The sequence below is a fragment of the Oscarella lobularis genome, chromosome 12 (genome assembly GCF_947507565.1).
Source record: "Oscarella lobularis chromosome 12, ooOscLobu1.1, whole genome shotgun sequence".
Lineage (NCBI taxonomy): Eukaryota > Metazoa > Porifera > Homoscleromorpha > Homosclerophorida > Oscarellidae > Oscarella > Oscarella lobularis.
In genome coordinates this window covers 1,712,997-1,736,790 of record NC_089186.1, presented here as the reverse complement: position 1 = coordinate 1,736,790, position 23,794 = coordinate 1,712,997, and the positions used below count along the sequence as shown (strand labels likewise).

The following is a 23,794-nucleotide window of genomic DNA, read 5'->3' as shown; positions in this document are numbered from 1 at the left end:
TCTGCACGGAGAAAAAAGGGGAATTGCATTGTGCACTCACGCGCGCGTCGCGCGCAAACGAGGTGACGAGAGCTGCGCGCGCTGCGCCCGGCGAAGCCTCAGTAGGGAAAACAAAGGTCCGATACGAAACAATGGGGGGAAAAAAAGACGAAGACCCTCTAGCGTGCACGTCGTTGCAGCGTGAGCGCGATACAGTAGAAAAGCACGCGATTGCGTGTGGATAGCGAGGCGAGAAGGCGCCTCTAGATGAAATGCGTGCGTGTCGTGGCACCTCTTACCTGAAACGAGCTCGCCTCACTTCCTGAATAGTCGGGATTGTGCTAGCGAATGGACGTTTCGGAGCCGTGCGAAGCCGATCCTGCCACCTGGGAGCCGCAGAAAGGGTGTGCACGCGCCTATGCAGAGACCACGGAGCAGGCAAGCGCTCAACAATGAGCTCTGGTTGGTGTGCTGCAAGCTGCCTCGTATCTGGGGCGGGGGCAGTGATTGACAGCTTGAAGGGGCTAAACATGGTCGAAACAAAGGAGGCTTATTGGATTAGATGCTGCATAATGGCAATAGCTCCGGGCTTGTATACCTCATTCTAGATTGCGCATGCGTCGTCTTACTTTGCCTCTTTTCGCTCTCTTTCGCAACATCTTGTTTGCTTTTATGACTCGAATGCCTTCTAAAAATCATCATAATACTCGCAGTTTGCTCATATTTCTGCTTACGATAGGCGTTCTAGCGTTTTCCCCACGAGCACTCGTTAATTCGATTAATTTCGCTACTGTTTCGTCTAATGCAATATCCGCCGCACCCGTGGTAAAACACGTGACATCGCGGAACTCGCACGAGCTCACAATATGGCCATCGTCCCTGCAGCGGACCGCAGTCTCGACGAACTGAAGATCGCGCTGCGACGACGCGTATTCCAAAATCGATTAACCGAGCTGCCCGAATATCTTCGCGAGGCCAAACAGTAGGCAGAAACGGCCGCTAACCTTGCTTATCCGACAACTTCCTTATAAGGAAAGTGATCGCGCTTCTCGAGCAGCCCATCAAATTCGGACAGAGCACGTCCGCGTTGCTGATAGGCCATAGGGGATCCGGGAAATCAGCGGTATCCCGAAAACTATTTTAACCACAACAGAAATTTAAAAAATAATTTTACCGGTGCAGCTTTTGAATAGCGCACTCGAAAATCTTCGCGAAAACGAGGAATTTACAAAAGTCTATCTAAACGGTTATACAGGAGTTTGGGAGCCCAAATTATTTATTATATAAGGTATCTATGTGCGCCACACAGGCTTAGTTCAATGTGACGATAGGACAGCTCTAAGAGAGATAGCCTACCAATTGAGCCTAGCTTCAGAACTCGAAGAGACCATATCAATAGTATGCACTACTCCTCCCCCCCCCCCCCCCCCCCCAAGGAGGCCACACTAAGCACGTTATATAATCTCTACATAGGGCTCATTCGCTGAGGTTATGGGTTTTTTGGTGGAGACGCTCAACGCGGGGGACGAACGTAGCAAGGCTATTGTTTTCGTCTTGGACGAGTTCGATCAATTTGCTCAGCACGCGGGACAAAAGCTGCTCTATGGTCTCCTCGAAATTGCCCAATCAGCTCGCACGCCCGTGGCTATTGTTGGGCTCACGTGCCGACTCGTTAGTTTCGCGCGGCTATCTTATTGATTAAATGATGGACGGCAATCTATCTAAAGGACGTCGTTGAGTTGCTTGAGAAAAGGGTTCGGTCACGGTTTTCTCATCAGCTTATTAGTTTATTTACCCGCATGCCGTTCGACACGTACCTGGACGCTTTCCGGTAATAAGTAATTAAGTAATGATTCCTAGTGTTTTTACGTGGTAAATGTTCAAGGGAGTGTCTGAAGATTCCGTCTGATTTTTCTGATGACGGCTTCCGTTCCACGTGGACTTCAAACTTAGAGGTTCCTACTCTATAAAATCTATACGTAGACTAGTTTGTGATTTTTACGCGCTTACAAGGGCTTATTGCAAGATGCAAAAGTGATTAAAATTCTACGTCATTTCTATAATATATCTACTGACATTCGCGCACTACATAATTTGCTGGTAGGTAATAAATATATTGTCATTGCACGATTTATTCATCTGTTGTTTTTATATTATCCAGGCACTGCCTATAGTGAAACTGTCAGCAGATCATCCGCTTATTACAGCAGAAGACTTGGCTGAATCAGCCCAAGAACTCACTATGGAAACTAGGCCAAGGATTCTCAAAGGTAACTAATACATTGGGCACTGGGTACGTATAGATAACTAATTAATTTTATAGATATTTCTGTTCTCGAATTGTGTTTGCTCATTAGCATGAGCCACCTCACAGAAAATCTCAACGGAAAACCGTTTAATTTTGAAACGGCTTACGAAGGTGAGAGGGGGAAGCCTCTACGTCATTGGGAGGTTATTAATAAAAATTTTCCTTCTATAGAGTTTAGAAAATTTGCCTCAAAATCAAAAGTCATTCAAACGTTTAGCAAACCCGTCGCTCTCAAAGCGCTCGATCATTTTCTCAGTCTCGAATTGGTGGTGCCCCATACGGGAACCGGTAAATCAATGTCGACGCAACGAGACCGTTTTCTGCTTCAACTTGGACTAGACCCGGACGAAGTTAGAAAAGCAGTTGAAACGTATCCCAATTGCCCAACGGAAATAGGCCAATGGGCAAAATCGAGTATAACTGTTTAATTAGTTATGTTAATCAATAGACTTGTTAGACCTCAAGGCTACGTGTATGCGCGCGCGCTAAGACTCGTATTTTGGCGCCGTTTCTGCAATGCAAGGACAGGCGAAATTGTCGTCGTTTTTCTCGCCCAAGCGCTCGACTTCGTCCGAAGACGAGGTCTCGGAGGCGAAGCGACGTAAGCCGTCGGACGAGGCCCCGTGCGAGAGAACGGGCCTCGCGCTGACGCCCGAGCAAAAAGCGCGCGTCGAAGAGAAGCGCAAGAATGCTCAACGCTTACTAGTGCAAAAGAAAACGCCGCCGGGAATGGGAGAGACGTGGACGCGAGCTCTAGCGGACGAATTCGCGAAGGAGTATTTTGTAAAGGTCCCGTACAATCGATTGAACTCGACGTTCGAAAAACCGCGTTATTCTGCAGCTTTCTCGCTTCGTAGAAGTCGAGAGAAGCAAAACTACTATTTATCCGCCTGGTTAGCGCGCCCGTTCGCTTCGAACGAGTCTCTTTCATCGCGTTTTTAGACGATTCGGTATTTTCGTGGACGCGCTACTGTAAAATCGGCGAAGTAGGTACCGGTCACGAAGTCGCGACGTCATACGAGCCTCTTCTATAGGTCAAAGTCGTGATTCTCGGCCAGGATCCCTATCATCAGCCGAAACAAGCGCACGGTTCGCTTTCGTTGATATTAAATCAACATATACAGAACAATTCCTTTCCTTAGGTCTTTGTTTTAGTGTTCCGTATGGAGTCCAAGCACCTCCAAGGTTCGCCACCAAAGTTTTTGAAACTAACTAATGACGTCATTCTTTATTAATTATTGATTATTATCAATAGTCTTGTGAATATATACAAGGAATTAGAGACTGATATCGAATCATTTAAAGCACCTAAGCACGGTAATTTGGAAAAATGGGCAAAGCAAGGTACATAGAATCCCAGACCCTACGTTAGTCAACTACGTTCCTAAAGGCGTTCTACTTCTAAACGCGTGTCTAACCGTTCAGGCTAGCAAACCCAATTCTCATAAAGACAAAGTATGATAGATACACCATAACTCCCGCATATATATATAGATAGATGTATGATTTTTTATAGGGGTGGGAGACTTTTACTGACGCAGTCATAGACGTACTGAATAAAAAGTATACCGGTATCGTCTTTCTTCTGTGGGGCGCCTACGCCCAAAAGAAGGGGGCAAAGATCGACAAGGCGAGTCTATTTAATTGATTTATTTACTATCACCCTCACGTGAGTATTTCTTATAGAAAAAGCATCACGTTCTCAAGGCGGCTCATCCGTCTCCCTTGGCCGCTTACAAGGGTTTCTTCGGATGTAAGCATTTCTCTAAGGCAAATGCGTACTTAGAGAGTCGCGGAGAAACGCCTATCAACTGGAATTGTTTATCCGATTAGAGACAGACAGCTTTTTTTGTTCGAATAGTCTAATTTTAAAACTCTCCGGGCTCGTTGTTGGGGAGCCGCTTACTCTAATGACAAATAAAGCGTTTAGTGCCAGATTTGGAACGAGTTCTCGTTTGCTTCTAAAATTATAGTGCGCGTGACTCTTTCCCTGCTTCTCCCTCCCTCCCACGCTCTGAGTTGGGGTCCTCTAATTTTGCTTACGTTTTTTCTACCGTCTATCTTCGGCTGTGCTGATCGTCCAAGAAAATCCCTGACGGCCAGGAAAATCCCTGACGCCCGGCCGCTGTTCGGCCTTATAAGCAAGAGGTCTTTTTGACTGTGCCACATGTTTCCGAAAAGCGACGCGAACGAGAAGACCACAGCGATGTCTGAAAAAAAATTTGACATCACCGTTAAACCCTCCGACTTCGATTCCAAAGGCAAACTGAATGATGACGCCCTACTGCGAGAACAAGGAAAAAATCCTTACATGAAGAAAGGCCACAATTTCAGGGCCAAGGACATGGCTGAAGATCTGCTTCAAAAAGGCGAGAGAGTTGCGAAAGACAATCAAATGGTGGTGACCCTGGAAGATGACTGAATGAGAGAAGACGTCTGCGGAAAGACAATTTTACAGCGGTCAAACCGAGACTGCGACGCTTTTTTATGTTTGCTCCTTTTTTTTCTTTGCGTTGCGCCTGTCGTTGATGTGAGCTATGTGAGCTGTTAGCATTGTCATCCAATCGTACACCGCGTCGACTTCAAACGAGGGGGTTTCACGCATAAAATCTAAATTACACCATAAGATGGTTTACACATACAGTAGTACACTATTTACCTATTAGTTTTGTCTACCTAAACCTTGAAGAGGGTATCTGCACGAAGCTTAATTCGCACTAGCACGAATTCGGTTTGCAGGCTGGAATCGTCGTTCCATACGCTATGTTCACGTGCCTTGTTCTTTGTCCGGTCGCTTTAGGCGGTTTTTCGACTTATTTCTTAGCCAAACGGGCGCTAATGAATGTTAAAAAGCAAATGAAGGCATGCTACGTTGACGGATATAGACGGTAAGGCACAAAACAGAAGTGAGGCCCCCTTTCGCCACGTGGTTCCTACAAGTTCAAAAATGCGTCGTTTGACCTCTAGAAGGCCAAAAAACGCATTCTTTCGACTTGGAGAACTTTTTAAAAAGTAAAAAAATCGACACCCGATATCATACCCCGCGGAAGACGGTGCTATGGAGGAGATACCAGAATGCCTTGCTCTCGTCATTGCTAGGAGGGCCACCAGGCACTTCAAGTGAGGAAATTGACCAGCCACCAGGCCATAATGGTCACACCTTGGGGTTTTATTTATGGTATATCTCTCAACTACACAGTACATATTCTAATAAACACACAGACAGGGGCACTAGGGGGTTTAGAGGGAATGGTGTGTGGTGAAGCACCTTACATCTACAGGGGAGGGGGAGGGGAGAACAGGGGAATGATGGGTGGGGATAATTAGTTCTACTTTATTAAGAATTATTCGTGAGTTTGCTCTTTGTAGGCAGACCGCTAGACGCTTGCTCCAGTAGTTGATGAATCCGTTGCGATCATTCATAAAGTCGACCGACGGGCGCCTCGCGATCTGGTGGAAGAGGCTAGCCGCCGTGGGACTCCACCGGCCAAAAACTTCGACGACGACGGGCTTGAAAAGATATCCCAACGACGTGGCGACTTGCAGGTACTTTTCGTCCTTGGAGAGTTACCTGCTCCCTTCTATCCCAGCTCTGAGAACTCTGATTGTTGATGTACGAGCTGGGTATTTATACCCGAGAGGTGGAGCCTCGTATCGCGCCGCAGCTTTACAAAACGAAAACGCGCGTCGTTTCGAATTGGAAACCAACGCGAATCGACTGCAAAATCGATTCTTCTATTGTTTCGAGCGAAATTTCGTCGCAATTCGGTTTCTTTACGCGAAAAAACGGTGAACGGAGGAGGAGCTAACAGACTATGACATCATTGTATGACATCATTGTCTTATGCAAGAGGATACGCAAACCGTTGCGAATGCGGCGTTTTACGATTAGCAAAAGCACGGAATAGGTCATGGAATGAAATCTGAGCCATTTTAGAATCGTTTGGGCGCTATTCGACGCGAAAAAAGCGAACGTATGCGTCGTAGTGACGTGCGTCAGTATATATGCACGGTCAGCAAAATTCGAGCAAGATGGCTGCCGGCTCTCGAATAGACAATCGGCTTACTTGGCGAACGTTCGCGGACAATCGTCCAGCTAAGCGAACGTTCGCGGGCAATCTGTAGCGTTTCTCTGACTGCTGGCGAAGCTACGCACTCGCGAATTGAACGACGAGCGAGAATCGCTCATGAATCGGACTCAAACGCACGAAAATGCGGTCGCCGCTCTCACAGACAGTCCAGAGCGCTTTTCTCTTTATTTCACTACTCGTAGAAACATAAAGGAGTGGGTTTCGTGTAATAGAGACGCGATACATTCCTTATAGCGGTGCATTGGGTGCAGGGCAAGGTTCCAAACGTCTCTTAGGAGAGTACTCTGTCCGTAGACCAACAGCAGTTCGAGAAACTCTATCAGCCACGGCTTATACCCGGAAAATACTAGTGCGCGTGACCCCCGTTCCCTGCTTTTCCCTCCTCGGCCCACGCTACGTCTAGGGGTCCCTCGTTTTCTGCTTACGTTTTTCCGACATTGGTCCTTGCTGAGCTGTTCAAGGGAGCGCGAGAATGTCCCCAGGCGCTCCCACACTGCTGGTCCGGCCTTATAAGCGTCGAGAGTCGGCTTCGAATGTATATCGATCAGTGAAAACAACGAGAGGAGGTTGAAGTCCCCCAGCAATGTCAGGACGATTTGTTGTCAACTTCAAGGCGTCTGACTTCGTCGACGGCAAACTGACGGAGAGGGCGCGACTGCGAGAGCAAGGAAGAAATCCCCACATGAAGCAAGGCCACACTTACAGAGCAAGGGAATTGGGCGAAACGCTGCTGCGAACCGGCGAGACCATAGTGGAAGACAATCAGATGGTGGTGACCCTGGACAGATACAGCTGAGTGAGTGAGTGAGTGAGTGAAGACGAAAGAAAAACGTCCGCGGAAACGAACCTCTAGAGCTTTTTTGTTTGCTTTTTTCTTTTGCGCTGCGCCTGTCATTGATGTGAGCTGTTAGCATTGTCACGAAACTCAGTTCGTACAGGTATCACTTAGTGGGGGAATTTCCACGTAGAAATCGTATCCAATCCAAAGTACATATACTTCACTTATTAATTAACTACAGTATTATGTCAATGTACTAGCTCACATAAAGTCCCCCCAAACTCTCGTCAAAATTATTGTACAGGATCCCCATTCCGATTAAGAACGGGACACTCACCTTTGAGCAGAGCCTCGTACAAAGAACTCAGCTCTGCAAAACCATTTCCCGTTACAATAAACGGGCGACGACTAGCCGAACACTCGGCCTCGTCTCCCTCTCCACTAATAAGTTTCGTATTAATAATACGCGCCTTGAATGACGTCACTTCGGACACGCGAATCCCAACGTAGACGTCGTCGCGAAAAAACGTCACGGGATACATCGACGAATAGCGAAGAATCTCCTCCAAGAGAGACTTCGATAAGAAATACCCGGACCCATCGCAAATAGGGGGATATCGATCAAAAGGAAAAAGATCGGTCGAAATTTTCGACGCGCTTTTGGGATCTCTGTTCGGACGAAGATCAAAATCGCATCGACCCCCATATAAGGGCTCCCTCCCGTCGTTCGCCGCCTCCTCGTTCAGCCATCGAATCGCGTGTCCCGGATGCACGACGCTATTCTCGTTCGTTTTCAAAACGAATTTGAAATTGCGATACGTCGACGCGACGAGCCAGCGAAAGGCGACGAATAGTTTCGCCGTTCGATTCGACTCGTTCTCTTCGACGGGAATTTGAAGGACGTCGGCGTAGTGACACTTTTCGACGTCTAGCGCGCGCTGTTCGACGAAGGCGTTCTCGCCGCCGCGAGGCACGCCCACGACGAAAAAATATTTCCAATTGTTCGTTTTCGAGCCGAACGAGGCGCGAAGCCAACGCGATCGCGCGAAATGGCGTTGACGGAAGTTTTTCGTTGGAGACGGGATAAAAATTACGAGGTCCACTGCGACGCTGTCTACGTCGTCTTTCTTGCAAAATCCCGCCGATGAGAAATGCCTCGCGGTGCTAACGCACGCGTGGGGTACGTCCGGTGGTAGTTTTTGCAGGGGATCTTCGATTGGGCGACACTGGCGAGGTTGGGCGAGTGAGTCTGCGCGTTTCTGAATCGATTCCGGTTTTCGAAACGTTATTTCGACTCGGTCGCGCCGAGCTTGGGATTGCGACGCGGCGAGAGGTTCCGACGGGCTCGTGCGAGGTCGAGTCATCGTGTAGATGCTGTACAATGTCGCCGACAAGCCGAGCACGCCGATAATTGCTCGTTTAGGAGTGCAGCGAAGCATGCTAGAGGATTTGTAGCAATCGACTGCGCACGACTGCGCACGCTAGTAAAAGAATTTTTCCGTGTTACCATAGATACCCGACGCTGGTTATTTATCGTATGCATGCCGGCCATGCATGCCAGATGCATGCCAAACGAATGACTGATGTCTGCTTCCAGATGTCATTTTGATGGGAAAATGGTCACATGGGACAAACTGCGTCAAACTGCGAAATATTCAAACGCGACGTCTACTGCACACACGCAGAGGGGATCTGGTAAAGAAGAGGGGATTTTGACGGTGATATCACCAGATGCTAATGACCCCTCCCCCACACCTAGAAACTGGCTACGAGCCAGGTTCCGTTGTATACAAAGGCCAATGACGTCAACGAGCGTCTGCAGGTTTGACCAGTTCGCCTAACTTGCATCAGCTTGGCCCAAACCAGTCTCCAGTCCCCGTTACCGCCGCACAAGCGAACGACGCATCGAGAGAACGGCCCCTGTTGCCAAGGAAGGAAGAAACGCTCGCGAGAAAGAAAAAGCGGACTTCACTGTACGAAATGACGACGACTATCGGCTCCCTAATGTGGGACCTAACAGAAGCAGCCAAGGACAACGCGCTCGACGTCTTCGAACGCGTCTTCGACGTCGAGCCGCCCGAACGCATTCGAAGCCTACTCAAGCCGTGCAGCGCCAATCTAAACGATTCGACGTGCTCGCCGCTCATCACGGCGTGCCGTTACACGTCGACCGACATCGTTCGATTTCTTCTCAATCATTTCGAACGCGATTCGAGTCTGCTCGATCTCGAGTCGACGGGAACGGTCCCGTCGTATCGGCAGGGAAAGGAGGTGCGCGGCGCGACGCCGCTTTGGGTCGCCTCCGCCGGCGGTTTCGTCGAAATCGTCGATCTGCTGTTGGATCGGAAGGTGAAGGTCGATCACGCGACGGCGACGAGTTCGACGCCCATTCGAGGAGCCGCGTTCTACGGGCACATCAAGGTGAGACGATTAGGGAAAAGGAATGAATGAAATGGGTCCCCGTGAATGAAAGTAGCGGGAGCCAATAGGAAGATAGATGGGAGCCCATATAATATTGAAGGGAACCAATTGGGAATCAGATCGTTTTGCGCGGGAGCCAATGAGAGAATGCGAACGGGCCTTTCACATTGACAGGAGACTTTATATAAATGGGTGCTTTGAGCGGGAACCAATAGAATCAGCGCGGATTTTCTCTGAGAAATTAGACCCAATAGAAAGAGGGCGTCAATAAGGGTGCCATAGATAGATACAGGAACAACCAATCCTCGGGAGGCAGTTGCCCTATAGAACACTGTCACTTTGCCCGGAGAAGCCCTTCAGTCCATTTCACTTTCTTATTCAAAGAGTTCAGTACAGTACACGTGTAGTGACGTCATTAGGAAGAGAGGAAGCCCGTGGGGACTGTGCTTCCGCATTAGCAGCTGACTATCTTCCGTACACTGACTCATAACTCCCTATATTTAATTAATCATCATAGGTGATTGAACACTTGCTTGAAGCCGGTGCCAATATCGATATATGCAACATCGACGGGCAATCGCCGCTGCTCGTCGCCTGCGCCATGGGCCATCTCAACGTCGTCGAATATCTCGTAAAACACAACGCGAAACGCGGTCACGACATCAGCGGCCTGAGCGAGATTCTCATGGCGGCCATCTACGGCCATCGGAAAATATTCGACTATCTCGTCGCGCTTCCCGGCTGCGACGTACGGGATCACATCGACGGGTTGGAGTTGTTCGGCGCGACGCTGATCGACAATCAGGACGACTACAACACGGCGTTGCAGTGTTGGAAAGACGCGCTAGCGCTTCGCATTCAACACGGCGTTCCCGTGCCGGAGTATCCCGATCATCCGTCTTATATGGGAGTCTCGATGCCGAGCAACATGGATGAGATGATCATGCTCGCCGCCGATCATAAGAAAATGGCGCTGCTGGCTTTGGTAGTGAGGGAGCGAGTTATCGGAGCGAAACACCCCTTTACGTCGCACTTTGTCAGGTAAGAAATAAGGACGAGTACATTGAGTTAGGTTAGTGTCTTGGTAAGGGGATGTACTACTTGATAGGCGTCGGTCTCCCCTATAACTAATTGAAATACCAGTGGTATTACCTCCGTTTTTTTCTCCTAGATTCCGAGCTGCTGTATACTGCGATCAGCACGATTACGAACCGAGCTTTGCTCTTCTGCTTCGCTCACTAGAACTCCAGCACCACTCCACAACAGTTCCCTACTCAAACTTCGGTAAGGATCTCTTATATAGAACTTAGTCTCCCTTTATTGACGTAGTAGTCCACATATGCCTCCTGTCCTTAGTCTCCCTTTATTGACATAGCCTTCTCCTGTGCTTCTAGACACAGTCAGCGAAGTGATTAGCCAAGCCGAACTCCTCTCTGACATGGTCTACGACAGCTTCAAACCGGACATCGCTCCCTTTCTCGCCTGGGCGCTCGACGACGTCGAACAGTGCCTCGACTCGCGAATCGACTTCGCTCACATGCGCCGCCTCTGTCTCTCCTTCCTCGGCGTCTGGCTCGACATGACGCCCGCCGTCGACGGACCGAACGCCTACGACGAAGACTGCCCGTCGCGTCGTCATCTCATCGGACGAATGCTCAAACTCGAAGCGAAACTCCGTCTCGTCGGACAGGAAAGCGAAACGGCTCTACACCTGTCATGCGACCCGAAAACGACGGAATCCGGCCCCTATCCGCCGCACCGATTTCCCTCCGTGAATACGACGACGTATCTAACGCGCATCGGGATGCCGGCGAACGTCTTGAATGCGCGTCGACAGACGGCGCTTCACGTCGCCTGTCGAAAGCCGACGTGCGAGACGAGTCTCGTTCTGTGTCGAGCGCTCGTCGACTCGGGCGTCTATATGCACGTGCGCGACGCCGAGGGGAAGACGGCGTTGGAGTACGCACGCGAGAGCGGCGGCAAGGAGGCGGACGCGATTGTGATGGAGTTGCAGGCGGGCGGCGTGGCGCGGTTGACGTTGAGCACGCTCGCCGCCCAGTGCGTTATGAGGCATCATATCGACTATAAGGGCGTCGTGCCGCGTAGACTCGAGGCTTTTGTTGGATTGCATTGATTATAGTAGTGGTTTAGTGTAGCTGGGTGTGGGGTATTATTGTACATTTGTCGGCTCTTTTTCTGGTCTGCTATCTCTACTTTTTTTACATTTGTTCGAAGTGAGGTATAAACGTATAGTACGGTGACGATATGTAGTTGCAAGAAAGAAGATTAATAAATTAATTGAAAAGGCATAATGACTACAGTACGTAGTGAGAAGCCCAACCCCTTAGCTAATCAATTCAATAGATCAATCATCATCATATTAATTAAAAAAGCAAGGTACTCAAGAGGCTAAGGAGGGGCTACTACTACGTACGGATAAAGAGACGCAAAAGTTATATATCCTGTATGTCCGTGTTGTGTGGTGTGCGGAGTCGCGGTCGTTATTGAACACGTTTCTTCCTTTTCTGTACCGATAGGCGCCTTTTCGAGCTCGACGTCCTTAACTTCGAACGTTCGCCATAGACACTCGACCGTTTCAATTTCGACAAAGCCGTTTTTGCGCAGTTCTGCGCACGTGAGTTGAACCTGCTCGATGCACGGACTAAACGACGCGATTTTGCTACCGATCGTCTTCAGAGCGACTCGCGCGCTCGCGATCGCCTCGTGAGGACGCGGTAGATCGAGAAAAACGGCGTCGGCGACGTTCGCCAAGCCGAATCCGTCTCGGCAAACGTCGCGACATTCTATGCTAATGCATTCGGGACTAAAACCGTGCGCTTCGAATTCTAACTTGGCGCTCTCGCAGCGCTCCGGGTGGAACTCGAATGTATGAAGATGACCGGTCGGCGCTAGCGTGCGAGCGATTGAATGGGAGAGCGATCCGCTTCCGGTTCCGGATTCGATGACGATAGATCCGGGACGGACGTCCAACATAAACACGATTAGACTTATGTCGGCTGTGTAGAGAATTTGCGTTCGATGAGGCAGGGCTTGCGTCCAGAGCTCCGGCGTCGGGTAGAGGAGATAGATCCAGCCTTTCTTCTTCGTTCGCGAGACCATTTTCGTGCCGTAGGGCTGGCCGATCATGTCGTTGTGCGGAAAGTAGCCGAAGCGCGTTTGCACGTGCTGTCCGCGCTCGATTTTGATTGCCTGGACGCTCGTTCGGCTCTGGTAGACAATCACGGCGTCGCCGACGTCGATGTTGGCTCGTGGAGTCAAGAAATTCGTCGACATCGCGATCCGAACAGCGTACGCTAACGAGACACGTGCTCGTAAGCGCTCTGCGCAAAGGAATACCGCGAAAAGGTACCGAAAGTTCGTGTATTAGGAACAATATAAGCAAGACGCGATCACAAAGAGTCAGAAATTAATTTTTTGACACCTCGGCGCGAATAAGGTCTTCCGCTTTTTTTCTTTCGCTCAATTTCGTCGCCTTTCCCTGAAACCGTCCTTTTCTACCGCCCCCCTTTCCTTGCAAACATTCAGCAACTCTACAGGCACGATGGATCACCCCACGAGTTTTTAGAGTAGATTCAATTTAGGTATGAGGCATCTACTACTTTATTTCTGTATTACTGTACATATACTGTACATGGGGTGTATGTGTATACTACGTTTCTTACTTTGGTCCAAGAGATGCAACCAAGGCATCTGGACCAGCCAATAGAAACTGCCCGGCTCCTTTCTCGGGTCCCACTGATATAAGACAAAGAATTCCCTACATGAAATGAAAGCTCAGGCTATTAATTAATCAAGCTACAAGAACCAGTATAGAATTTACGTGGGGAACTAATTCGCCAGCTAGGACATTCATGAACTCAATGTCACCGTCATCTCGGTGAACACAAACAATGGTTTCTTTCTCTTCAGCATGAAGGTATTTGTAGGCTAAAAGTTCAGCAATTTCGCGTAGTTGAAGACGAATCGTCTTAATTAAAAAAATGCCACATCCAGTAAATACACGGATCTTTCTTACTGTACCTTAGCTGAAGACTTCTGCGTTGATAATACTTTTTCAGCTGCCCCTACATGATTTTCCGGTCCACAGCTATATATACAAGGCTGTTGAGAGATAGTGTGAACTAAAGGAGCCCCAGTTACCTCAAGAGCTTAGTCATTTTTCTTTCCGTATCAACAGCCTTGTGAAGATAATCCAAGACTCTCTGGCCAGATAGATAGTAGAGAAGAGTGTGACCACGTTTTGATTCAGCATATAAAAGTTTAATAGCCTAGAAGACTTGGAGTCTTGATATAACTGTATCCTAGTCTGTGTACCTGAAGATGACCAAGGTTGGAAACGTGAGTTCCACAGCACATATTAGAATCAATACCTAGGAAAATCGTGACTAAATTCTTTATTTATTGTTTGTCTACCTTCAATTTCAATTATTCTAACGGGTCCCACGTGATCATCAGGCAATCCGCGAGATCTGACCTTTATTAGAGTCAATATTTTTAATACACGTATTGTATTCTAGATATACATCTTCTAGTTCTGATGAGCCAGCTTCGAAAATCTTAAGATTCACTGAAACTTGGTTTCGTATCGCCTGATTGGCATCAACTTCCAGCTCATTGATCTGCTTCTGACTCAATTTGTCGCAATCCAATTCGAGAAACGACTTCCGCGGACCAAGACACCTGAGAAAAAAGTATTAATTAAAAAAAGAAAGAACCATCAATAATAATAATAAAGTCAGTTACCATGAGACTGTCTTGCTTCCAAATTTTGCATCTGCAATTGCCGTTATTAGATGCTGTCCCGTATGCTGCTGCATGTGATCAAATCGTCTCGTCCAATCGATTTCCAATTGAACTGTGGAGCCAACGTCGAGAGGCGTGGTCACAAAATGAATGGCCGATCCTCCTCGTCGAACGACGCGTTCTACGGCCACGCCGCTGATCGTTCCGCGATCATCGGGCTATTTATACACATTTTACTAGACGAAAGTGAGTTTTTGACGAACCTGGCCGCCGCCTTCAGGAAATAAGACCGTGTCGCTCAATTCCACCTCGAATCCGTCGCGCTTTCCATCTTCCGATTTTGCTCTCGTGCACGCGACGACTTGTGCATCGAGTTTTCGAGCGTACGAATCGCGTTGGCAAAAGAAAGACATCGATCCCGTGACCGGAATGACCTAGCGTATACGGGTGGTGAACGTGCAGCGTTCAGGTGACGTCATTCGACTATCTTGTGACTTTTTCTCGGCTATGAATCGTCTCTTCGGTCGATCGAAGCCCAAGGAGCCGCCTCCGAGCCTTACAGATGCCGTTTCGAAGGTCTAATCGACTCGTTCTATCGAAGGAGTCTCTGTATCGCATATCTCGCCCTAGGTCGACAGCCGTGTCGACTCGGTCGACAAGAAAATCGCCAAACTGGACGCCGAGCTCATAAAATACAAAGACCAGATGAAAAAGATGCGCGATGGACCGTCGAAGGTCAGAAAACCAAAATATGGGCGTGGCACGACAGCTCATCTTCTCCTCACACATATATAGAACATGGTAAAACAACGAGCTATGCGCGTCCTAAAGCAGAAAAAACAGTAGGGGGAAAAAAATCAATAAATCAATAATTAAATAAATTATTTTCTCGCGAAGTTACGAGCAACAGCGAGAGAACATGGCTCAGCAATCGTTCAACATGGAACAGGCGAACTACGCCATACAGACGGTCAAGGACACGAAGACGACGGTCGACGCGATGAAAATGGGCGTCAAGTCGATGAAGAAGGAGATGAAGAAAGTGAATCTGTCCGAAATCGAAAACGTTCAAGACGACTTGGAGGATATGATGGAGGACGCGAATGAGATACAGGAGACGCTCGGACGCGCGTACGGGATGCCGGAAGTGGATGAAGACGATCTGGAAGCAGGTATACCAGAGAAAATAAATAATTAAATAATTAAGAGGGGTCCCTTATGCAGAGTTGGATGCCTTGGGTGATGAATTGGCTTTGGATGAAGACGCCTCCTATTTGGATGCTGTCAGTGCGCCGTCTGCGCCTGAGGGATTGCCTGGCGAAGCGGCCGCGTCTCGAACTGAAGTACGTCATCAAAACAATACATAAATTAATTATTAATTTATATGTTATGGTGTCTCTTTCTAAAGGGTGGCGTCAAAGTGGACGAATTCGGCCTTCCCGAGCTTCCGGCTACGTAACTCTATGAAGAAAAGGTGTACGAACCGGATTTTATCTGTAGATGGAATTAGAAGTAAAGTGTGTCTTTCCCTGTGCACGTGATCGTTTTCGTTTTGCACGTGAACGTGCCGATTAATGACGTCAATTCGGTCTCGCCCTCGCATTTTCTAATCTGAGCCCGCTCTCTTGAAAAGAACGCCGCTTCGCAGGTCGAACCAGGTTGCCCAGTCGCTAGAACTCGATACGCGCACAGATATCGCTATGGGAGAGCTCGGCGTAGCGGGCGACACCTCACTAGTGAAAAAGGCAGAAAACGAAACGATTTTTACTTCCTCTTGGGATTCTATTCGCTTCTTAGGTCACTTCGGTCTCCGTAGTAGAGCCGAGGACTCATCGCGACGGTCAGAAACCGCTCTATACTGATTACTGCATCGTAATCAAGGTGAAAGCCTCTTTGAGTGGGCGTGGAATTTCTTGTTCCAGCTCACAATGGGGGGCCGGGACTCGCTTACAAAGCTTTTTTTCTTTATTTTTAGACGTCCGATATAGCGTTTCATCGCAAGGAATCGTCCGTGCGACGGCGTTATTCGGAATTCGCGTGGCTTCGCGATCGGCTCGCGACGACGGGCCGTCGCGATTCGGACGACGTGCCGACGCTGCCACCTAAAGCCATTTTTGGCCGATTCGAAGTTAATTTCATCGAAGAGCGTCGAGGGGGTCTAGAAAGATTTCTGCAAGAGTGAGAGGGAAGAAGAGCCACGCCTCTATTTTCATTCATCCCTCTAGGCTTCTCGCTCAAACCGTCTTTCTCTCCGATCTCGCCGTGCAGCTATTCGTTCAGACGCTTCTCTCGACGAAAGACATCGATTCGGTCGTCAGCGGCGAGACGGCGTACGCGGACGACGAAGATCTCGAAGGGGGGCCCCCCGCGCGGGGCCTCGACGAACGACGCGACACGCTAGACGAGCTGGCGACGCGCGAAGCGATCCGATACGGACCGAGGGAAGACTGAATCAAACGTAAGTACTCGCTCGAGGGAAGAACGACTCGTTTCTACGAACCACCATTTTTGTAACCAGCATGAATACCAGTGAAATTATCCATACATTTTATAGCCGATTGACAGTCTCATGTACACCAATGAATATAGTAGAGGTTTAAAGCGTGTAATCGGGTTAAGAAACGACTACTAGTACAGGAGGGCATCTTTTAGGACGTATTGCCTTTGGCTTTTATTTCCCATCATCACGCACTACGATATCTCTCTAAATCGCCGCTAAATAATCCTTCACTTCGGCTGTGGACAGCCGCTTGAATCCCCCCGCGTCGCACACGCCAATTTCGATGCTACTCTCGTTCATCTGCCCCTCAAAACTTTCCTAAGAAGCATCGAGTTTTCGTTGCTAGGTTACTCGAACTGAATTCTGACTTTGAGTGTAAGAATGGCCGTGTGCACGGCGTCTTCCAGCTCCAAATCGTCGCTGTAGCGCTTCTCCAAGAACGTCTTCCCGTTTATGTGATTCTTACCCAGAGCCGTCGCCTTCCAAGCGAAGTATGACCCCTGTTTTAGAACATGAATCGAATTCCTTTGGGCCTAATGTGATGATACATACTGAAGGATCGCACTGAAACAAATGGGGTTTCCCGTCGTCCCAACCAGCGATGAGAACGGAAACTCCAAAAGGTCTGACACCACTATACAAAGTAGTATTTTATTTATTTTATTAATAATCGTGTCTTTTCTTTTCTGAGTGTACCCTGATTGGGTGAATTCCTGCATGACGTTGGCAATTTTTTGAACCAATCTCGTCGTGGGAATTGGCTCTTGATATATCAGGTAATACTCTTGAGCTAATTTACGCGCCTTTTTGACAAGAAGCCTTATAAAATCAAAATTTAACAGAACTATACAAACAAATATATTTTAATTAACCGATAATCCGGGGCCAATCCACTGCAAATCATTCCCGCGTGATTAGCTATCATTTCGACCTAAAGGAGACGTTGTCTCTGCAAAACTCTTATATAAAAGGGGCGGGGCTACTTTTTTGATGCTTTCGACGTCATAAAGAGCCGATCGTTGTTTTTTCTCTCCCGCTATTACAATTCCGTTCGACGCTGAACTTTACGTATAGAAGTACGTTCTTGAGCGACTTGTTTTGTACCTTTTATGCCCACGGAAGGACTACCAGCGGCGACGGCTGCGAGTGCGTACTCGATCTGGACGAGTTTTCCCGTTGGGCTGCAGTAGAGCACAGCGTTTGCGTTTGAAGATCGTTTATCGACTAGGAGTAACGTGCCTGAAGGTCGTGAGGCTGAAGCTGTATCGTTCCGTCATCGCACCGAGAACTTACTAAACAGCGCATGCGCGACGTTGCTGAGAGAATTCCATATTTCGTTCGCTGGAAGAGAAATGGATAAAGTTCGGCAGTTCTTTTCTAAGGGAAGCTCCGAGGCTCAGACGATGAATTCTGAAGGTATTTCATATCACGTTTTGTGTAATTTATCTTTAGACTGTTCTTAGACTTTCTTGCTGCTGTCAGAAACGGGAACATGGCAAAGGTTCGCGATTATGTGTCGAAAGAGCCGATAAAATGGAAAACTATTGCGAATGAGGTATGTTTTTCGTCGTCGCGACAATCACGTGAGTGTGCAGAAGTAGATCTAGCTACTTTTTTGCGAAAGAGAGGCATTCCCATCACTCTCCTTTTCTGCAGTTAATCGACGATTCTGTTTGTTTTAGAATGGCACCTATGCAATTGCTCTCGCTATTTGGAAAAAGTATTTGGAGATATTAGAATATTTTCTTTCAATGGGATGGGACATTGAAAGTCGAGTTACCAAGGTATCGTGGCACTCTTTGGAAATAATCGAAAATTGTTTTCTGATAGACCGGAAGCACGGGTTTTCTTTATGCTGCTTTACAAGGATTTGTAAAAGGCGTTGATTTATTTGTCGAGAGAGGTTGCAACATTGAAGCAAAGAACGACGTGAGTGTTGTTGCATTTCCACAGTTGTTAGTGTGACTCACTTACTCTTGGCAGCTTGGCAATGGAGCTCTCGCATGTGCGTGTTTAGGGGGTGATCTTGAAATTGTGAAGAAAGTGATTGGAATGGGATTGTCTGTCAACGAAACTCATGAAGTAGATTTCTCATCATTGTTTCTACTAATAATTTATTTGTGTGATTTAGAATGATTATATATCGTTGCATTGCGCATGTGATTGTGGTGACCATGTTGCAATTGCAACATATCTAATTGAGAATGGAGCTAATATTGAAGCTGAAAATATAGTTGTTGAATCTAAGTTAAATTCAGTAGGACGATTACATACTTGTGTTTTCATTGTTTAGTTTGGACAAACGCCTTTTCTTTTGGCTTGTTATTGTCAACGCGTGGGCGTGGTTGACCTATTGATATCAAAAGGATGCAATATTTATGCCAAGGATAAAGTAAGTGATTTGATTTCTCTTTCATGGTCAGCATTTGTGTAGGACGGTGATGGAGCCTTGGCATTGGCAAGTTTGAATGGAAACGTGGAACTTGCTGAGAAATTAATTCAACTTGGATTGGATGTCAATGAAGCTCAACGCGTGGGTGATCACTGAATGAGTGTCTGTAGCATTAAATTAATTAATTTAGGGTGGCTACACTTCCTTGCACTTGGCATGTGCCAAAGGGCATCTTGAACTAGCAGATTTTCTTATTCAAAATGGCGCCAAACTTGAAATTGAGAGCAAGGTAGTCGTGGTTTTTGTATTCATTTGTTTATTGAAATTGTTTACGTTTTCGTATAGTTTGGATCGCCTTTTCTTGTGGCTTGCAGTTGTGAGCGCGAGGGCGTGGCAGATCTATTGATATCAAAGGGATGCAATATTTATGCCAAGAGAAAAGTAAATGGTTTGATTTTTGTTTCATAGTAATTGTTTGTGTGTAGCGAGGTGACGGAGCCTTGGCAATAGCAAGTTCGAAGGGAAATGTCAAACTTGCTGAGAAATTAATTCGACTTGGATTGGATGTCAATGAAGCTCAAGTGGTTGGTGTAGTTGCTTATTAATAAGTATTTGCAGTACTTGATTTATTGTTCAAGTTTTGCAAAACATCCTTACACTGGGCAGCTCAAAACGGGCATCTTGAACTATCAGAATTTCTTATTGAAAATGGCGCCAATCTTGAAGCTGAAGACGAGGTATCTTCTGTGTTTTAATTCATCTTTTCAAAGTTTGTTTAGCGGTTCTTTCTACTGTTTTGTTATGTTTTTGTTGTAGAATGGAAACACACCAATTTTATGTTCTGCGGCGAGTGAAAATGTCAATTTGCTGAATATGTTAATATCAAAAGGATGTGACGTTCAAGTAAAGAATAAGGAAATTATTTCTCTAACATGAAAGTTTTTGTTTTTTACTGTGTGATTCTTACAGTGGGGTCGAGGCGTGTTGGGATCAGCTAGTGCTAATGGCCGAGTTAAAATGACAAAGAAACTTCTTGAAAAGGGATTTTCGCTATTTGAAACGGACTACGTATTGAGTAGATATTTTCTTATGTGCAGCTGTATCAATATCTTTGATTCAGTTGGGATATACGTCACTTCATTGGGCGGCGAAGTATAACAAGAAGGAAGTTGCTGAAGTTTTAATTGAAAGAGGCGCCAATGTTGAGGCCAAAGACAAGGTTGGTTTTATGTAAATGTTCGCATTATTACGGTGTGATTTTTATAGTGGGGGAGAACGCCCTTTCTTCACGCCGTTCGTTACGGGCAGAATGAATTCGCTAATTTGCTTCTGAGAAAGGGTTGCAATCGTCACGCCATTGATCATGCAAGAATATGACTTTTTAATTTGTCAATGTAACACTTACATTTCACAATAGGAAGGTCACGGCGCATTGGCATTGGCCTGTATTGAGAAACATCACGACACAGCGGAATGGTTACTTTCAAAGTTCAATGACCAGGTTCTTCAACTTGTTCATCTCAAATATGAATTATCTAATTGACAATTTAAATTAGGATGTAAATTCGGTTCTTCACTTGGCAGTGCAAAGTGATGACAACAGAATAGTCAGTTTATTAATTTCCAACGGCGCCGATATTGAAGTTCAAGATGAGGTATGGCGTCTATTGTTATTTTATTTGTAAATGATTTGTTTGTAGTGGGGCTGCACTCCTCTTGTGACTGCCATTGAATTTGACAGTGACAACGTCATTGATTTTCTATTAAAAGAAGGCTGCAACATGTATGCGAAAACAAAGAAAGGAGAATGCGTTCTTGATGTGGCGATCATGGGAGGACGACTCGATCTATTTCATCGTTTTGTAAAAGCGGGAATCAAATCCACGCAACTGTCGTCTGTAAATCAAAGTGAAAATCAAGTATATGTGAGATTACTTATTAATTTAGGAAACTCGCCGATTCTTGCAAGAAGCGGCGGCAAGTGAAAGCGAAGATGCTATTCAATATCTAAAAGAGGTCAATTGAGTTTATGATTGTGAATTAATTGGATTAATGTTCTAATTATCAGATTAATGTTGTTCAAGTGTCGGAAGATCCATTGAACTGGGCGTCTCCTCAGGAATGCTATCATGAGAAGAACCAGTTCATGTTTGAAAAGCGTTTGGTTATAGGAAAGAGAGGAAATGCAGCAGGAAATCAGTCGGCTCAAACGGGGCTCTTCTTTTCCTAGAAGCTCCGAATCAGAAGATCGCTCTAGCGTTTCTTCTCGAGTAAAGCGTTCCCAAGTTTCGAAGGACTGTTTCTGTAAAACAGTTTTGTAGGAAAACGAACTTCGCCAACGCTTGGAGGAAACAACTCTGGCGTTGTCTAGAAAAGAAGAAGAGTTTTCGCGCTTGGAGAATAGGGCTAAAGAAAAAGAAGCCGACTACGGTTAGTATGAGCTTTTAGTGATCCTGTATTAGGACGACTGTCTTGTTGATAATAGCAAAACTGCGAAGCGAGGCAGAGGAAGGGAAGCAGAGGGCGCTTGACGCTAAAGATCGCGAACTTGGTACGCACCTCCAAATCGCATCTACCCTACATTTTGTCTGAATCTTCCGAATGAAGCACAATTGAGAGCCGCTTCTCAAGAGAAAGACGTCCAGATCGACGACGCGAGAAAAGAAATCGATGCTCTCAGACTCGATCACGGTAGCCAAGCACAGCGATTTTTCTATGATGATGTTTATTTACGCGCAATTGTATTTTTGTAGCAAATTTATCTGATCGTCACGAGGAGACGGTAGCCGAACTGAGAGCCGTCACCGAAGAGAAAGCGGAGAAAGAGAAGCAGCTGGAAAAGGCAAAACAACAGGAAGATCTTCTCCAAATTCCCGTCGAAGACGTCAGAATGACGGATATTAAGCTCGGAGGAGGAGCTTACGGGGGTGCCAATAAATAAATAAATAAATAAATAAATAATATTAATTAGAATTGTATTTAGAAGTGAGAGTTGGCTACTGGCGCGGATGCTCCGTCGCTGTCAAGATCTTCTTCGACTTCCTCGATACCGAATACTATCTTCGTCTCTTTCGACAAGAAATTGCCGTCTGCAGTCGAGCTCGTCATCCCAACATCGTCTCCCTATGCGGCGTAACGACGGAGAACGGCGTTCCACTTCGAATTGTCACCGAGCTTCTCGAAGGCTCGCTTTCTGACGTCATCAGAGCAGCACGTCGTTCCAAATGGCCTCTTTCGTTACGCGAGCAAATCGATCTCGGCTTGGGGATAACAGCGGGAATCACGTATCTCCACGGACTCGGTCCCGACGGCGTTTTGCACGGCGACATTCGCTCTTCCAACGTCGTCGTCACGTCGTCGATGGAGGCGAAACTATGCGATTTGGGCGCCGCTCGTTTCGCCGAAGTGTCGCTCTCCGCCGGACCGTTGAGTCCTGAGTATTTGGCTCCGGAGCGAAATCCGGATACGCGTCGTCGTGGGTCGGGTGGCGGTGAGCGGAATACGAAGATGGCCGACGTTTGTAGTCTCGGAGTGACTCTCGTTGAATTGATGACTGGGGAACAGCCGGTCGCCAGTCATCGATTCGAGCAGGCTTCCAACGTCGGTCATTCGGCGGTGAAGAAGATGTGTCGTCGAATGATTAGCGTCGATTCGAGCGCGAGGCCGCGTGCAGATGAATGCTTGGCTGTATTGGAAGGCGTCCAGCAATCGGACGAATACGACGAGTGTTATCCGAAGAGAAATGTGGAAGGAAGGTTGTATGGTGAGAGTCGGGTGAGTTTGGTCTTCCCGCATTTGTCGCAACGTCGCTCTGTGCAATCTTATTTTAACTAATCTGCTTAGCTTGGTTTTTATGTCCGCAATCACTCCGATACATTTTATATTTGTGTTTTTTTAATGGTTGCTACGTTTAGCTAGAGTTGTTCCTATTTAGAAGTGAAAGTGGGCTACTGGCGCGGATGTGCCGTCGCCGTCAAAATGTTCTACGAACTGCTGAACCAATCTCGTCGTGGGAATTGGCTCTTGATATATCAGGTATTACTCTTGAGCTAATTTACGCGCCTTTTTGACGAGAAGCCTTATAAAATCAAAATTTAACGAAATTATACCAACAAATATATTTTAATTAACCGATAATCCGGGGCCAATCCACTGCAAATCATTCCCGCGTGATTGGCTATCATTTCGACCTAAAGGAGACGTTGTCTCTGAAAAACTCTCACATAAAAGAGGCGGGGCTACTTTTTTGATGCTTTCGACGTCATAAAGAGCCGATCGTTGTTTTTTCTATCCCGCTATTACAACTCCGTTCGACGCTGAACTTTACGTATAGACGTACGTTCTTGATCGACTTGTTTTGTACCTTTTATGCCCACGGAAGGACTACCAGCGGCGACGGCTGCGAGTGCGTACTCGATCTGGACGAGTTTTCCCATTGGGCTGCAGTAGAGCACAGTGTTTGCGTTTGAAGATCGTTTATCGACTAGGAGTAACGTGCCTGAAGGTCGTGAGGCTGAAGCTGTATCGTTCCGTCATCGCACCGAGAACTTACTAAACAGCG

At 47.0% G+C, this 23,794-nt stretch overlaps 10 protein-coding genes and 1 pseudogene across 15 annotated transcripts; 6 read left to right on the top strand and 5 right to left on the bottom strand.

Moving 5' to 3' along the window:
* The first annotated feature begins 835 nt into the window (after positions 1 to 835).
* Positions 836 to 2,751, top strand: LOC136193832 (origin recognition complex subunit 4-like). The gene is made up of 11 exons (XM_065982820.1): positions 836 to 961; positions 1,012 to 1,102; positions 1,162 to 1,225; positions 1,289 to 1,377; positions 1,453 to 1,650; positions 1,707 to 1,810; positions 1,865 to 1,934; positions 1,993 to 2,079; positions 2,141 to 2,249; positions 2,303 to 2,398; positions 2,459 to 2,751. The coding sequence occupies exons 1-11, from the start codon at positions 846 to 848 to the stop codon at positions 2,713 to 2,715; spliced, it is 1,281 nt and encodes a 426-aa protein (XP_065838892.1). The 5' UTR covers positions 836 to 845; the 3' UTR covers positions 2,716 to 2,751.
* A 43-nt stretch (positions 2,752 to 2,794) lies between these two features.
* Positions 2,795 to 4,235, top strand: LOC136193837 (uracil-DNA glycosylase-like). Its single transcript, XM_065982828.1, has 9 exons — positions 2,795 to 3,076; positions 3,129 to 3,180; positions 3,230 to 3,273; positions 3,322 to 3,376; positions 3,430 to 3,472; positions 3,543 to 3,631; positions 3,678 to 3,742; positions 3,804 to 3,917; positions 3,974 to 4,235. The coding sequence occupies exons 1-9, from the start codon at positions 2,804 to 2,806 to the stop codon at positions 4,118 to 4,120; spliced, it is 882 nt and encodes a 293-aa protein (XP_065838900.1). The 5' UTR covers positions 2,795 to 2,803; the 3' UTR covers positions 4,121 to 4,235.
* On the bottom strand, positions 3,923 to 8,859 carry LOC136193834 (lactosylceramide 1,3-N-acetyl-beta-D-glucosaminyltransferase B-like). 5 transcript variants are annotated; one of them, XM_065982825.1, is made up of 5 exons: positions 7,226 to 8,859; positions 7,082 to 7,156; positions 6,804 to 7,033; positions 4,947 to 5,122; positions 3,923 to 4,897 (listed from the first exon to the last, which is right to left on the bottom strand). In XM_065982825.1, the coding sequence occupies exon 1, from the start codon at positions 8,593 to 8,595 to the stop codon at positions 7,450 to 7,452; it is 1,146 nt and encodes a 381-aa protein (XP_065838897.1). In that variant the 5' UTR covers positions 8,596 to 8,859; the 3' UTR covers positions 3,923 to 4,897; positions 4,947 to 5,122; positions 6,804 to 7,033; positions 7,082 to 7,156; positions 7,226 to 7,449. The 5 variants fall into 5 exon arrangements, with proteins under 5 accessions (XP_065838897.1, XP_065838896.1, XP_065838895.1 ...); XM_065982824.1 differs by having other exon boundaries at positions 6,804 to 7,156; positions 7,226 to 8,596; positions 8,664 to 8,859; XM_065982823.1 differs by having other exon boundaries at positions 6,804 to 7,170.
* Positions 8,860 to 9,012: 153 nt separating this feature from the next.
* Positions 9,013 to 11,889, top strand: LOC136193831 (protein fem-1 homolog C-like). The gene is made up of 4 exons (XM_065982819.1): positions 9,013 to 9,577; positions 10,095 to 10,618; positions 10,749 to 10,861; positions 10,972 to 11,889. Exons 1-4 carry the CDS (start codon positions 9,137 to 9,139, stop codon positions 11,709 to 11,711), a joined length of 1,818 nt encoding a protein of 605 aa, XP_065838891.1. The 5' UTR covers positions 9,013 to 9,136; the 3' UTR covers positions 11,712 to 11,889.
* An 11-nt stretch (positions 11,890 to 11,900) lies between these two features.
* On the bottom strand, positions 11,901 to 12,884 carry LOC136193836 (tRNA (adenine(58)-N(1))-methyltransferase catalytic subunit TRMT61A-like). Its single transcript, XM_065982827.1, has one exon. It carries the CDS (start codon positions 12,869 to 12,871, stop codon positions 11,987 to 11,989), a length of 885 nt encoding a protein of 294 aa, XP_065838899.1. The 5' UTR covers positions 12,872 to 12,884; the 3' UTR covers positions 11,901 to 11,986.
* Positions 12,885 to 12,944: 60 nt separating this feature from the next.
* On the bottom strand, positions 12,945 to 14,788 carry LOC136193833 (alanyl-tRNA editing protein Aarsd1-like). The gene is made up of 10 exons (XM_065982821.1): positions 14,605 to 14,788; positions 14,342 to 14,559; positions 14,122 to 14,278; positions 14,012 to 14,072; positions 13,913 to 13,968; positions 13,739 to 13,866; positions 13,619 to 13,685; positions 13,419 to 13,565; positions 13,261 to 13,355; positions 12,945 to 13,128 (listed from the first exon to the last, which is right to left on the bottom strand). Exons 1-10 carry the CDS (start codon positions 14,752 to 14,754, stop codon positions 13,005 to 13,007), a joined length of 1,203 nt encoding a protein of 400 aa, XP_065838893.1. The 5' UTR covers positions 14,755 to 14,788; the 3' UTR covers positions 12,945 to 13,004.
* LOC136193839 (charged multivesicular body protein 5-like) lies at positions 14,773 to 15,925 on the top strand. Its single transcript, XM_065982831.1, has 6 exons — positions 14,773 to 14,917; positions 14,972 to 15,076; positions 15,137 to 15,183; positions 15,239 to 15,513; positions 15,566 to 15,684; positions 15,750 to 15,925. Exons 1-6 carry the CDS (start codon positions 14,849 to 14,851, stop codon positions 15,798 to 15,800), a joined length of 666 nt encoding a protein of 221 aa, XP_065838903.1. The 5' UTR covers positions 14,773 to 14,848; the 3' UTR covers positions 15,801 to 15,925.
* A 26-nt stretch (positions 15,926 to 15,951) lies between these two features.
* LOC136193840 (sorting nexin-10-like) lies at positions 15,952 to 16,950 on the top strand. Its single transcript, XM_065982832.1, has 4 exons — positions 15,952 to 16,086; positions 16,139 to 16,222; positions 16,317 to 16,519; positions 16,567 to 16,950. The coding sequence occupies exons 1-4, from the start codon at positions 16,042 to 16,044 to the stop codon at positions 16,790 to 16,792; spliced, it is 558 nt and encodes a 185-aa protein (XP_065838904.1). The 5' UTR covers positions 15,952 to 16,041; the 3' UTR covers positions 16,793 to 16,950.
* A 37-nt stretch (positions 16,951 to 16,987) lies between these two features.
* On the bottom strand, positions 16,988 to 18,149 carry LOC136193838 (proteasome subunit alpha type-2-like). Its single transcript, XM_065982830.1, has 8 exons — positions 18,081 to 18,149; positions 17,946 to 18,022; positions 17,825 to 17,898; positions 17,714 to 17,772; positions 17,538 to 17,660; positions 17,394 to 17,475; positions 17,210 to 17,341; positions 16,988 to 17,159 (listed from the first exon to the last, which is right to left on the bottom strand). The coding sequence occupies exons 1-8, from the start codon at positions 18,116 to 18,118 to the stop codon at positions 17,046 to 17,048; spliced, it is 699 nt and encodes a 232-aa protein (XP_065838902.1). The 5' UTR covers positions 18,119 to 18,149; the 3' UTR covers positions 16,988 to 17,045.
* LOC136193830 (serine/threonine-protein phosphatase 6 regulatory ankyrin repeat subunit B-like) lies at positions 18,128 to 23,344 on the top strand. 2 transcript variants are annotated; one of them, XM_065982818.1, is made up of 27 exons: positions 18,128 to 18,257; positions 18,305 to 18,396; positions 18,524 to 18,625; positions 18,672 to 18,770; positions 18,825 to 18,923; positions 18,973 to 19,074; positions 19,135 to 19,233; positions 19,276 to 19,374; positions 19,424 to 19,522; positions 19,579 to 19,674; positions 19,719 to 19,817; positions 19,872 to 19,970; positions 20,050 to 20,136; positions 20,203 to 20,301; positions 20,354 to 20,452; positions 20,500 to 20,598; positions 20,651 to 20,734; positions 20,790 to 20,888; positions 20,934 to 21,131; positions 21,181 to 21,249; positions 21,302 to 21,355; positions 21,408 to 21,503; positions 21,555 to 21,663; positions 21,719 to 21,784; positions 21,841 to 21,924; positions 21,987 to 22,160; positions 22,217 to 23,344. In XM_065982818.1, exons 1-27 carry the CDS (start codon positions 18,194 to 18,196, stop codon positions 23,065 to 23,067), a joined length of 3,417 nt encoding a protein of 1,138 aa, XP_065838890.1. In that variant the 5' UTR covers positions 18,128 to 18,193; the 3' UTR covers positions 23,068 to 23,344. The 2 variants fall into 2 exon arrangements, with proteins under 2 accessions (XP_065838890.1, XP_065838889.1); XM_065982817.1 differs by having other exon boundaries at positions 20,050 to 20,148.
* LOC136194003 (proteasome subunit alpha type-2-like) lies at positions 23,164 to 23,769 on the bottom strand (annotated as a pseudogene).
* Positions 23,770 to 23,794: the final 25 nt, after the last annotated feature.

What these genes read in the sequence shown, in the direction of transcription:
- LOC136193832 (XM_065982820.1), top strand. Translation starts at nt 846, where the DNA reads ATGGCCATCGTCCCTGCAGCGGACCGCAGTCTCGACGAACTGAAGATC. An exon ending in TTGGGCTCACGTGCCGACTC is followed by an intron (nt 1,651 to 1,706) that starts GTTAGTTTCGCG and finishes ATCTATCTAAAG; the next exon opens with GACGTCGTTGAGTTGCTTGA. An exon ending in CGTGGACTTCAAACTTAGAG is followed by an intron (nt 1,935 to 1,992) that starts GTTCCTACTCTA and finishes CGCGCTTACAAG; the next exon opens with GGCTTATTGCAAGATGCAAA.
- LOC136193837 (XM_065982828.1), top strand. Translation starts at nt 2,804, where the DNA reads ATGCAAGGACAGGCGAAATTGTCGTCGTTTTTCTCGCCCAAGCGCTCG. An exon ending in GCTACTGTAAAATCGGCGAA is followed by an intron (nt 3,274 to 3,321) that starts GTAGGTACCGGT and finishes CCTCTTCTATAG; the next exon opens with GTCAAAGTCGTGATTCTCGG. An exon ending in GGAAAAATGGGCAAAGCAAG is followed by an intron (nt 3,632 to 3,677) that starts GTACATAGAATC and finishes ACGTTCCTAAAG; the next exon opens with GCGTTCTACTTCTAAACGCG.
- LOC136193834 (XM_065982823.1), bottom strand. Translation starts at nt 8,595, where the DNA reads ATGCTTCGCTGCACTCCTAAACGAGCAATTATCGGCGTGCTCGGCTTG.
- LOC136193831 (XM_065982819.1), top strand. Translation starts at nt 9,137, where the DNA reads ATGACGACGACTATCGGCTCCCTAATGTGGGACCTAACAGAAGCAGCC. An exon ending in TTTACGTCGCACTTTGTCAG is followed by an intron (nt 10,619 to 10,748) that starts GTAAGAAATAAG and finishes TTTTTCTCCTAG; the next exon opens with ATTCCGAGCTGCTGTATACT. An exon ending in AGTTCCCTACTCAAACTTCG is followed by an intron (nt 10,862 to 10,971) that starts GTAAGGATCTCT and finishes CTGTGCTTCTAG; the next exon opens with ACACAGTCAGCGAAGTGATT.
- LOC136193836 (XM_065982827.1), bottom strand. Translation starts at nt 12,871, where the DNA reads ATGTCGACGAATTTCTTGACTCCACGAGCCAACATCGACGTCGGCGAC.
- LOC136193833 (XM_065982821.1), bottom strand. Translation starts at nt 14,754, where the DNA reads ATGTCTTTCTTTTGCCAACGCGATTCGTACGCTCGAAAACTCGATGCA. An exon ending in GCTCATCAGAACTAGAAGAT is followed by an intron (nt 14,073 to 14,121) that starts GTATATCTAGAA and finishes ACTCTAATAAAG; the next exon opens with GTCAGATCTCGCGGATTGCC. An exon ending in AAAATGACTAAGCTCTTGAG is followed by an intron (nt 13,686 to 13,738) that starts GTAACTGGGGCT and finishes TTGTATATATAG; the next exon opens with CTGTGGACCGGAAAATCATG.
- LOC136193839 (XM_065982831.1), top strand. Translation starts at nt 14,849, where the DNA reads ATGAATCGTCTCTTCGGTCGATCGAAGCCCAAGGAGCCGCCTCCGAGC. An exon ending in TGCGCGATGGACCGTCGAAG is followed by an intron (nt 15,077 to 15,136) that starts GTCAGAAAACCA and finishes ACACATATATAG; the next exon opens with AACATGGTAAAACAACGAGC. An exon ending in TGAAGACGATCTGGAAGCAG is followed by an intron (nt 15,514 to 15,565) that starts GTATACCAGAGA and finishes TCCCTTATGCAG; the next exon opens with AGTTGGATGCCTTGGGTGAT.
- LOC136193840 (XM_065982832.1), top strand. Translation starts at nt 16,042, where the DNA reads ATGGGAGAGCTCGGCGTAGCGGGCGACACCTCACTAGTGAAAAAG. An exon ending in ACACCTCACTAGTGAAAAAG is followed by an intron (nt 16,087 to 16,138) that starts GCAGAAAACGAA and finishes TTCGCTTCTTAG; the next exon opens with GTCACTTCGGTCTCCGTAGT. An exon ending in ATTACTGCATCGTAATCAAG is followed by an intron (nt 16,223 to 16,316) that starts GTGAAAGCCTCT and finishes CTTTATTTTTAG; the next exon opens with ACGTCCGATATAGCGTTTCA.
- LOC136193838 (XM_065982830.1), bottom strand. Translation starts at nt 18,118, where the DNA reads ATGACGGAACGATACAGCTTCAGCCTCACGACCTTCAG. An exon ending in TCCTTCCGTGGGCATAAAAG is followed by an intron (nt 17,899 to 17,945) that starts GTACAAAACAAG and finishes CGTAAAGTTCAG; the next exon opens with CGTCGAACGGAATTGTAATA. An exon ending in GGATTGGCCCCGGATTATCG is followed by an intron (nt 17,661 to 17,713) that starts GTTAATTAAAAT and finishes TGATTTTATAAG; the next exon opens with GCTTCTTGTCAAAAAGGCGC.
- LOC136193830 (XM_065982817.1), top strand. Translation starts at nt 18,194, where the DNA reads ATGGATAAAGTTCGGCAGTTCTTTTCTAAGGGAAGCTCCGAGGCTCAG. An exon ending in ATATTTATGCCAAGAGAAAA is followed by an intron (nt 19,675 to 19,718) that starts GTAAATGGTTTG and finishes GTTTGTGTGTAG; the next exon opens with CGAGGTGACGGAGCCTTGGC. An exon ending in TGCTCTCAGACTCGATCACG is followed by an intron (nt 21,925 to 21,986) that starts GTAGCCAAGCAC and finishes GTATTTTTGTAG; the next exon opens with CAAATTTATCTGATCGTCAC.